Raw genomic sequence first — 11,080 nt, forward strand, 5'->3', positions numbered from 1 at the left:
TTCAGCGCTGCATGACTGCCTCCTTAGAGCCAGACAAATAACTCCTAACAGCACAATAGCATGATTAATGTCATCGTTAGAATGATAAGGGATGAGTTAAACTGATTTTATTGCACTTGGTTAAGTCAAGATGCAATGAATCTCTATTACCTTAATGAATTTAAACAAGAGGAATGTAACTTTGTCTAGATATTCAAATGATGTATTTAAACTTTTGTAAGGAACATTTTATTTAACAATAGATTAACTGAATTCATGTAATAGAGAAGGTGTCACACAGTGACAATTCTGCAGTTCCACTCAGCTCTGCCGGACATTTTAGTTTGGTTTAAGGTATCTCATTACTTCGATTAAATCAGTAAAACCCTCTGATGAACCAACTTGCCCACCACAGACACAGTTAATGACTAACTGCTGATATTTAAAAGGAGGCTTACCTTCATGAGGTCCTCAGATACACCACCTCAATGCAATGATATTTCTCTGTAGCTACTGAATGTGCAATTATTTTTCCGTAGCGTCTTTAAAAGGTGATAATATCAGTTAATCCAACTTTAAATAGCCGTCGATAAATATAGGCTCAATTTAAATTAAATACTTTTTTAAACCTACTAATAAAACTTACAATAAGCACTACTGAATCAACATTTATGCAGCAAGTAATAAATCATAACGTTATCAAAAATTAAAATGTGCGCAGGCTTTGTATATAGATTCTAGTGCTCCACTTGTACATGAAGCTATTTGGCAGACACCAGATGTAATAGTTTAATAAGCAAATACAAAAAAGGTACAACATAAACAAATTGCATTTTGTGTAATGAGAACGTTTTGGTATTAGTACTTAAGAGTCTTAGTAGGTTCAGATCTAACACAATAGAACAGACCTACTGGGAAACTTATTCACTAAAACTTCATGTTATGCTAAAACACCAGCTGAAGATCATTTTACTGTAAACCCACTTCACCATGACATGATCACTGTAACCCAGCATACATGCACGGAGGGCTGCCCAAAGTGGATTAAGGCTTGCCGCTGTGAAACCAAAGTTATTCTCAGCTCCATCACGGCCCTGTCCTCAATACCAAGGTACTTTATAAATAGGCAACCAAATAGAGCACTCTAACATCTGAGGGCTGCTTTGTGTTCCACTGTGCATTTACACTGAAAGGTTTGCTAAAGATAATCACTCACTGTGTTGAAAGCCTGTGTGTGGGATAATACAAATGCTTTACACCTATGTTACTGAAATCATTGTGATTTTTCAGGATTTCCATAGGTCATTCTTGGGGTTTTAAACATGTTTTTTAAAACATGCTCATTTTCCAGCTCTAAATGATTTTGGCTGCTTCTGTCTCTTTTGCTGCAGGTTAGGACCAGCTTGGTGTCAGATCATCAGACAGACACAGTGAGTGGGGAGATAAGAAAGCTGCTGTATGCAAACTGCCCTCTTGTGGAAACAGCATGTACTGCACTCCTGCTGTTCTCTGTCCTGATTTAGTCTCTTCCTCCTCCAGGCATAATGTCTTCTTCTTAACCACTACCACGGCAGTCAGTTGCATTAGCTGAGGACATAAGTGCTCTACAGACAAAAGATGAGTGTTTGCTCAGTATTTATCTCAATGGTTCAAGGTGGCTAGACTCCTTTAATTTCTGTGGTTCCACCATTAGCCTCCCAAGAACAAAGAAGTAACTGAAGCTGGCTGGTGTTTTGTCACTGAGTCAGTCAAGATGAACTCATGACTGCAGCCTTCACAGTGTACCACATCACTACGTGTGTGTAGGTGGGAAGGGTCAGCTGGTGTTGTGAATCAGGCCGCTGAAATGTCAGGCACGGCTTCTTCACAACACCAGGGTTCCTCCCCACTGCTTCCTGCTGGGATATATGAAACCGCCGATTACTGTAAATGTTTCTCCTCAGAAACTCTAGACTGTATATCCAATATGTTTCAATAAATGCTGGAAACAGAGGCTGGAATGACACCTGACACTTCACCCAAATGAATACTGTATATTTATGTCAGTCCTAGTCTTTCCACAACAGTTTAAATACAGACTTTAGATGCACTGTAATTATGTATAAATATCTGTGCTTGTTTGAGCCTGTAAAATGATTTACATTAACACGTAGATTTTTTTTTCTTCATCATAGCATGTGAAACACATCCTAAGTGGCAAATGTGAGACTGAATTACTTCTTTCACAGCATTCTTATTGAACAATGTTGACTGAGGAAGAGCTTGAAGAATACTAAAGCATATGCATTTGCCCACATTGAAACCATGAGACAATGTGCTTACTGTCTGTATCATCTAGATCTTCAGTCATGGTGATGTGTTTGGTAAACAAATGTCTAATGACTAAAGGAACAATATATGTGTATGTCTTCCACATTAATACTCTTAATATATCTTCTTACATGAAAACAAATACATGGTGTTGCATTGTACAGCTTTTACTATGAGACGCTCACACTTACAGTACTGTTTGACATACTGTATGCACAATAAATGAAGAAACATGAGCCAAATGTACTGTACTGTACCACTGCATTCACTCACAGTCAAAAAATTCTGATAGTTAGATAGATAGATAGATAGATAGATAGATAGATAGATAGATAGATAGATAGATAGATAGATAGATAGATAGATAGATAGATAGATAGATAGAAATTATTAATAGATAGGTACATTCATGAGTTTGTAAGGCTTTATTTGAAAATCCTTATGAAAAAGGGAAAGATGTGCTTGGGATGCAGATAAACAAAAGCATTGTTATGGAGGTTACTTAATCACACTGCAGAGCATCACACAGTAGTCTTGTTAATTTGGGCTACTTCATGCAGGAAAGTGATGAATAATTTGGTTCCCTCTATGTAGTTGTACCTGGAAAAGGAAGAAAAGATGGTTATGAAAACTTCAGTTGTTGGTTTAATCATCTGTATTAATTTTTTTTGCCACTACCCTATTAGCACTATTGTCCACCTCATCATGCATAACAAACCTCATCCCTGTTGCACTCTGTTGCCACCAGCAAACAAAGCCTGGAACCAGGCTAAAATGTCTTTATTTATGCTGTAAGTTCTCACATCATTCATGTTTGTAATGCTTTCACATTAGACAAGTCGAATATGACCTTGCACAGCTTTTTGGACAGCTATTCTGTTCTTTCTCCAGATGCTGTCCATCTGTGCTAGAGGTGTTACTTGTTATCACCTGGTGTAAAATCAAATGTGTCTCTTAAATAGGTGCACTTGTTGCTTTTTGTTTCAATATTTAGAGCCATTTCTGCTGAATTTATGATTAAGTTCCTGAGTTGTTTTTATACGATTTATATTCTCACATATCTGCATTCAATTTGATTCATTTTATCCTGTCATCCTTAGCTTATACTTAGTTTACATATGATGAATGTTAAGTTATATGGTCATTTCAGAGCAATATTGTGGAAGTAGAAGATTAGCTATGGATGCTAAGATGACTAACTGAAGGGTTCATTTAAAATCTCTAGTAAAACCAAATAGGAAGAAAGAACTTGTGGATACAAACTGGCTCATTTTCTCATTTTGGGAGTGCGGCCCATCATCAAAGGCTCCGATCGGCAACATGATGATGCCTTTTCCTGTCACATCCTGGAACATTCTGGCTATGGGGATGGTTGCGCCCTCACGGATCAGGTCGGGGTCCATGCCAAACACTAAATGAGAGGATAATTCAGATTTGAGTGTCAGGGCGATTGAGAACTTTTCAAACAACTGCAAAGCACTTAAAAATTAAAAAACAAAATCCTCAATAAAATAAAAACAATGTAAGAATTAAAATGAGACAATAATAAAAGGTAATACCATGAAATCACCTCCATAACAATTTGCTGTAAAGCCAGCTAATCTTTGCAGTTTTTTTCATGACCTCTGAGTCGCAGTGGCACAGACATAATCAAACAGCAGGAAACTGGCCAGTAATCTTAGGCTATAGTGCTTCTCAACAAACGCTTATAAGTGTATGTCTTTACAGGGACATGGCAAAAATGTCTTTGTGAAAAAAGATAAAAGCATGAGCTCAGTTCTACATTGGCAGTCAGAGATCCAGAATATAATGATGGATGGCTGAAAAAGACTAAGATTCGGTGGAAATGTAAGAAGCTAGAAGAAGAAGTTAAACCTGCAGAGATGCACTGGATTGATGTGAAAAGCATGAATATACCTGAAAATAAGAACTTTGAGACTGGCCCATGAGAGGAGACATGATATGACATACAGCTTCCATATTTTTTGACTTTGTTTGCTCAGTCTCTGTACAAATGATTGTAGTGATCGCTGTTTTATGTGGGTGATGGGTGTGGTGTGCACCTCTCTTGACAGCAGTCTTCCCAGCCTCATAAAGAGGGTGCTGAGGGTCAGCTAGCCAAGGCTTTGCCCCGATCACCATAGTGACTTTCAGCTTGTTGGGACTCTTCCTCTTGGCAAACACAGAGTGAAGGTAGTCTGATACCTAAAGCATCAAAGCCACAAAGATAAAGAGTAATGATAGTTTAGCGTTGATGATAGCGTTGGATTGTTCACCCACTAATAGGGAACATGAGCTGGGTTTAGACCGTCGTGAGACAGGTTAGTTTTACCCTACTGATGATGTGTTGCTGCAATAGTAAGTTATTGTTATTATTTTAGGACATGACATGGTTATATTTCAATGCAGAGCATTCACATTTTGTTTTACCTGTCTTTTGACCATAGCAGGGTCCATGTTGGGAACTTGTCTAATGGAGAACTTAGCAGTAACCTTAGATGGGATGACAGTCTTTGTGCCAGGGTCAGAAAAGGCGCCCTCAATGCCATGGATGGAGACAGTTGGGTAGCGCCACATGTGGGCCAACAGGTCTACCTATAGGAAACACATGAGCTGACTTATTGCATTCATCTGGTCTTATGATAAGGTCTTTTTCTAGAAAACCCTATCACCTTGTTGCTGTACATCAGCTGGCTGACACCAATCTTTTTCTTGTAGTTGTCGATGTCAAACTGGATGTCCTGGTACATCTTCCATTCTTCATCAGAGAGGGGGGCCACAGCCTCCCGAATCCCAGGAATCAAGATCTTACCATTGGGGCTGATCAATGTATCTGAAGAGTAGAGCAGCAACAAAATAGGCAATAAGATAAAATAAGATGGTGAACACAACCTACTTCCCCCTAAAAAAGGGTCTTGTGTAGTTCACCAAACATGGTTAAAAGAACAATTAAAGGAGCCTATCTAAAGTAGAATAAGATGTTTTCTTTGTGGGCACATATTAATTCAGATGAATTAATAATTCAGTTACACACTTTAATACACCCACCAAGAATGCCAATGAGGTCAGTCATCGGTTCAATCACAGTGCCACCATACGCTCCAGAATGTAAGTCCTGTTTAGGGCCTTCAACCTGCAAACACACCAGAGGAAACATTTACCAGAAAACAACATGAAGTAACAGAGGCAAACCTGTCAAGAATTTTTGTATGAGGTAAGAACTGTTGTGTTTATAATGCAGGACCTCAGCAAGGAAGTAGCAGTTGCCTCTGGTGCCGTAGGTGAGGGCAGGTTGTCTGCTGAGCCAGCCGCAGTCTGAGATGATTATGTAATCCACATCAGAGAAGAAAGTGTCTTTCTGGGTCATAATCATGGTGTCCAGGCCATTAGAGCCCGTCTCCTCCATGCCTTCGATAACAAACTTTACGTTCACTGGCAGCTCCTGGTGGACAAAAAAAGCAGTGCTATTCCTTAACATTGACAGCAAGTAACTCCAGTGGAGGACGAGGTATTGGAGAAGCATCTTATCTGAAAACAGCTCAGTGCAATCACACATTTTTGCAGTTGTGATGATGTTTCAGGCTTTGTCACCTCCAGAGTCATGGGCTAATAGCTTTATCAACACCTGAACAATTTCTCTTTCACTAATATCACCAGTACCTGGCTAATGTAGATACTCAGCTGTATATTTTCTTACAAGACAGACTGCAGCAGTAACTTTGCAGAAAAAGTAGTGACTTTGCAATTTTGGCTGAAGTTGAGTTCTCCTCTCTCACTCACCTGAGGGTACACAGATATTTTCGCTATAAGTGCAGAGTATTTTACTCATTTTCTTTTGTGACTGTCTTGCCTGAGGCATCTTTGTGTGTTTCCCCGTTTTTATATTATATTGTTTTCAAGACAGCTGATTTGCAAATAAATGCTTTAATCTGTCCCTTTGAGGTCACAGTGTCTTAGTGGCTCCCAATCCCTGAAACATTTAAGTTTACTAATCTGTGATATGGTTCAGAATAACAGTGGTATTAGGAAATTTCTCTCACCATATTGAGGGCCTGGTAAGCCTCCACAGCATGGATCCAGGCTAAAACAGGAGCCTTGTTATCTGATGCTCCTCTTCCATACAGGTTACCTAAAGGTCCCATCACACAAACATAATTAGATTTATCCAGTTAATGATTATTGCATAGCTTCTACATTTTTGTTTTAATTTTCAGTTCTTCAATTGTATTTATACATTTTCAGTTAAACGTTGATGCATGCATTGGATATATATACTAATATATATATATATATATATATATAGTGTAGTGGGGCCCATTTGCAAATTATCTTTGTTGATTAATCTATTATTCATTTTATTATTGATTATCCTTGGTAGATCTCAATCATCTAAGATGTTCACATCAGTTTAGCAACAGTTTCTTTCTTATTGCTATTATTGCTGCAAAAAAAACTTCTATAGACATGGAAAGGACCTGGAGTATCTAACTCTAAAGCTATACATTTAGAAAAAAAGGTACATATTTGAGGATAAGCTGTCACATTTTTAGAAAATCTGGTAACCTCATATCTCTTTTCTACAAGAATAAATCTGTCAATAAATCAGGGTTACAGCTTCCAAATACCACTGTGCATAACATAGCATGTGCACTACCTCTCCACTGTTCTGTTTACATATTCAAAGTTCTACATTTATTTGTATTGGCACCTTATTTTTGTGTACTGAAATGAGCACTACTGACTTCTGAGGATTTTATGTGACATATATTTTGCTCAATAAAAAACATTTTGATTAAACTGATATAAATAAAAGTATAAAATGTCTATTAAAAATGATGCTTGCATGGTTCTAAGATCTGCACCACTACATCAGAAATAATGCAGATATCTTATGCACAGCTGTATATAATATTTCCCATAATGCATTCGTAATTTTTGGTATCTCAAAACTAGTAGAGTTTTATGATAAGCTCTGTGGGTTTGAACAATGTTAGGCTGCACTGCATCGAGTGGTAACAATGACTGGAGAGTTCAAAAGCTGGTACCATTAATGTCAGTCAGGTTATAAGGATCCGTTGCCCAGCCGTCCTCAAGTTTTGCCGGCTGAATGTCCACATGGCCATAGACACACACTGTGTGTTTGCTGGGGTCATTGCCAAACCGAGCTGTCACCACTTTAGGCAAAGTTAACATGATCCCGCCAGGAAGCTGTTGGTATTAAAAGTGAAGGTAACAGGAATATCAATGCTTAACAGTGTGTAACTGTATAAGATGGATAATCTTACAGGAAGGTAGAAGAACAGAAAAGTGTTCTGAAATGAACACATCCCAACGCATCTTGTGTTCAAAGGTCATCAGCTATTGGTTGCATTCACTACAACAATATAACATTGCATGTTAGTCCTCCTAATTACTGTGGAGAAGGTGAGGATGTTGGCCACTGGTCTGACCTAAAACGGTCCATAAATTTAATGAGTTTGGGAAGCAGCTTTGATGTGTTTCATTCGCTAATGAGGACGTAGCTTGAGCTCAGACTGCTTCTCTGCTTTTTTGAAGTTAGCAGCTTGATTGCCACTGTCACCCTCAGTTAAGGGCAAACCTCTGTGTTTGAAACACTTAAAATATTTTCCAACCAATAAGAGTGGTGGATATATACAACACTCTAATATATTAGACAGCATTTATGAAAAGTGTAGTGGGGCCCATTTGCAAAGACAGCTCAGTTACTGACTTCTTGTTCTCCAATGTCCACCAGCTCTACAGTCCCTCCCATCTGCCTCAGCTTCTGAGCAGTGGTCTCCATCATGCGGTGTAGGTCTGGTCTTTTCAAGACATTGCTGGAGTCGCTCTCGATCGCAACCCATTCCCGCAGAGCCTGAACAACACACACATACACAAATCATCATCTTGATCTAGTCCTTCTGCCCACCTCAAGTATGTGTCATGAAAGGTGCTCTTGATTGACTTTATGTTAAGAAATTTGTGGGACAAAAGAAGAACAACAGCTATTTATGCTCTTCATATAAGGCTGCTTGTCATACTGCCATACTGCCACCTTCTGGCTAAGATGGCATTGTGTCACAGCAATATTCAAATATTCTTGCAGCAAGAATTTAGGAATTTTGTTACTCCCTGTTGGCACATCATTGTGATCAAATTCAGGTCTGAATTACTTAACATTTCACTATGTACATGCAAGTTGAAGGTTTCAGCTACATTTCTATTCTTTGCTTTCTTCATATTTGTATCTTTAATTTTTATTCACTTTCTAGGGAGAAATAGGTTTTCATGCTACAAATGAAAAAAATAAGGCTTATATATAGAAAGCACCACATAACAAAAGACACATTATTATGTCTCCTTATAATGTACAAGACTAATAATTACTAAAAAATTATTGATTACTTGATAAATTACTTGTCTGTGCCAGATGTGTGAATGTGGCTGTAATTAGTCTAACTGCTGGTGCTGAATAAGGAGAATATTCAGAGCCTGGAGCAGCCTGGAGTTATATGGAAGTGCATTAACCATAAAAAGTGTTACATAATCACGTGCAGAGACCTTTTCTGGATCATTTTCTTTTGCAACACTTGTGTTGCAACACAGTAACAGAGTTCAGAACTTGACCTTTGCCGCTAAAATATATATTGTACCTCCACATATTCTTCCTGATGGCTGTCAACATACTGCACCAGCTCTGAATACTGGAACGCATGTGCAGTAGAAATGACCAGCAGGATGGATGGCAGAACTGGAAGTTTCATCTGTTGCAGGAGTCAGAAACTGAGTTACTGATATTACTGATGGTTTTATAAAAGTGTTTTACTTTAGATGAGTATGTCGGACAGTACACAGTAAAGGCAATGTTAAAAAAAAAAAGCTTAGCCCTTCAGGTCACTAAAAATATGTTATCCGCACCAGGTTTGGCAAAACCGAACTGAAATGTCACTGTATTTGTCTCTTGTCTGCACGCTGGTGCAATGCATGATGTGTCACTAATCAGTATCATTAAAACTAATATCATTTTAGCTGCTATTAACACAAACTCAAGCATGGCACCATCTAACAAGAGGAAACCATGGTTTTGTTTTAAATTGCTGAGCTATTCAAATTGCAGTTTGAACATTTTAAAGAGATTATTATAGTTTTATTATTTAGCAAGCTTTAATTCATTATGTGGAATTTATCAGTTTAACATACAGTCACTACATCTCTTAGTCCTGGCCCTCAGAGCCCTACTCTCCACGCCAAAACAGTGAAAGGAATCTAAAACTAAATAAATAAATAAAAAATAAACACAAAACATTAAAAAACACATTTTTCATACTTTTTTTTTATTGCCAATGTTTTTTTTTTTTTAGTACAAATGCTTTAATGCCAGAGTTTTCAGTTCTAGTGTGCCAAGTGTTATTTTTTAGTGCAAAAGTTTACAGTCATGATTCTGGCTCCATATATTTGCACACTGCCGGTTTGCTTTTGGTACATGTTGACAATTCCTACCAGGTCATAACCAGCAATGAAGACACACAGCATTTTAGGTCATAATAGTGATAAGGACCTTCAGTGAATGCCAGGTAAAATCAAATATGCCTCATTAACTTTTTAAAGTAAAACACACTCAGTGGATAACCTTTTGTCTTACCTTAACTGCAGCTGGTGTGCCTGACAGTCTCCTCAAACAGGCGGACTATGATAATGCGTTGTTGCCTGAACATTTATATACCCTGCCCTCATATCAGACTCCAACCGGGCCGGGGTCACACATTTCCTGAAACTGTGCCAAGATGCTGACAAATGATTTTTTTTTTTGCTGACAGGCACAAGAATTATACTTAATCAATTGATCCTAGTCCAAGAAAGCACAGCAGGGTCCAGCAGGAACAAAAACAGTATGGTGAAATGATCAAGTTCCTGTTGTTTGTGTTTTGGAATCTCCAAGCAAATCCCCAGGTACACAAGTAAAATACAGTAGAGCAGCTTTTCTTGATCCATATTAGGCAGATGTCCCATTGTGATGAATGTAAGAGTGAGCAACATGTAAGCATTCCAAGCTGACATGCCGCCTTATTACATAATTAGCCTAACAATGTTTGTCTGAAAATATTTAATCCAATCACCTCTTTGTATTCATTAGATAAATTGTCTTAGATAAAATATGTCCAGGAAATGTTTTCAGTCTCTTTCTATGTGTCCCAGTGTGAGACAGAACAAGCTCTACACAGAGAATCATGTTATGTTTGTTTCTGTACCCCTGCGCCCCCACCACACAACTGAAGGTGGGTGCTCAGAAGGTTGCATTCTGCAATCTCACCACCAGTTGCTACTGCATCTTTCCCATTTTACATGTTACACTTTTAATGTTGCACTAATAAGTATATATCATATCTATATGTTTATTTTAACAATGGATCAAATGGAATATGCCAGAAAATTACCACTTAACCATTTTACAGTTTTTAAGCTCAGTTTTAACTTTAGATAAACTTTACTGTTAGGTGTCTCATCAACTTTTCATCAACTTTGTTTCCAGTAGCCGTTTCTTTTTTTTTCTGTCTTCTTTTTAAGTTCAGCAAACAAAATGAACGGCAGATGAACATTTGAAGAAAAATTACTTTTATTGTCTCTGCAAAGGGGATTGTATTTACTTCTTTTTAGTTAAAAATCAACAAATTATGTAATCAAAAGACAAAACACAAATTTTTTATGAGTTGTTTATTGTTGTAGTTTTTTTTTCTCTCTACCAACTCACCCCAACAGGTCAAGGCAGATAGCCACCCAAACTGAGCCCAGT

At 37.9% G+C, this 11,080-nt stretch overlaps 1 protein-coding gene across 2 annotated transcripts in view; it reads right to left on the reverse strand.

Annotated features, from left to right (window-relative positions):
- Positions 1 to 2,699: 2,699 nt before the first annotated feature.
- The window catches only part of cndp1 (carnosine dipeptidase 1), a 54,764-nt gene continuing 46,383 nt past the window's right edge, over positions 2,700 to 11,080 (reverse strand). The window contains exons 1-12 of one of the 2 annotated variants that reach the window (XM_026293777.2): positions 9,932 to 9,986; positions 8,943 to 9,053; positions 8,021 to 8,164; positions 7,335 to 7,497; positions 6,330 to 6,418; positions 5,534 to 5,731; positions 5,338 to 5,422; positions 4,962 to 5,122; positions 4,720 to 4,884; positions 4,353 to 4,494; positions 3,553 to 3,700; positions 2,811 to 2,889 (exon numbers count right to left, since the gene is read on the reverse strand). In XM_026293777.2, the coding sequence (XP_026149562.1) occupies positions 2,811 to 2,889; positions 3,553 to 3,700; positions 4,353 to 4,494; positions 4,720 to 4,884; positions 4,962 to 5,122; positions 5,338 to 5,422; positions 5,534 to 5,731; positions 6,330 to 6,418; positions 7,335 to 7,497; positions 8,021 to 8,164; positions 8,943 to 9,053 (1,485 nt within the window). In that variant the 5' untranslated portion in view covers positions 9,932 to 9,986. Of the gene's footprint in view, positions 2,890 to 3,552; positions 3,701 to 4,352; positions 4,495 to 4,719; positions 4,885 to 4,961; positions 5,123 to 5,337; positions 5,423 to 5,533; positions 5,732 to 6,329; positions 6,419 to 7,334; positions 7,498 to 8,020; positions 8,165 to 8,942; positions 9,054 to 9,931; positions 9,987 to 11,080 lie in introns of those variants that run through there. The other variant, XM_026293776.2, reaches the window with a different exon arrangement.

The sequence above is a fragment of the Mastacembelus armatus genome, chromosome 16, assembly GCF_900324485.2.
Source record: "Mastacembelus armatus chromosome 16, fMasArm1.2, whole genome shotgun sequence".
Classification (NCBI taxonomy): Eukaryota; Metazoa; Chordata; class Actinopteri; order Synbranchiformes; family Mastacembelidae; genus Mastacembelus; species Mastacembelus armatus.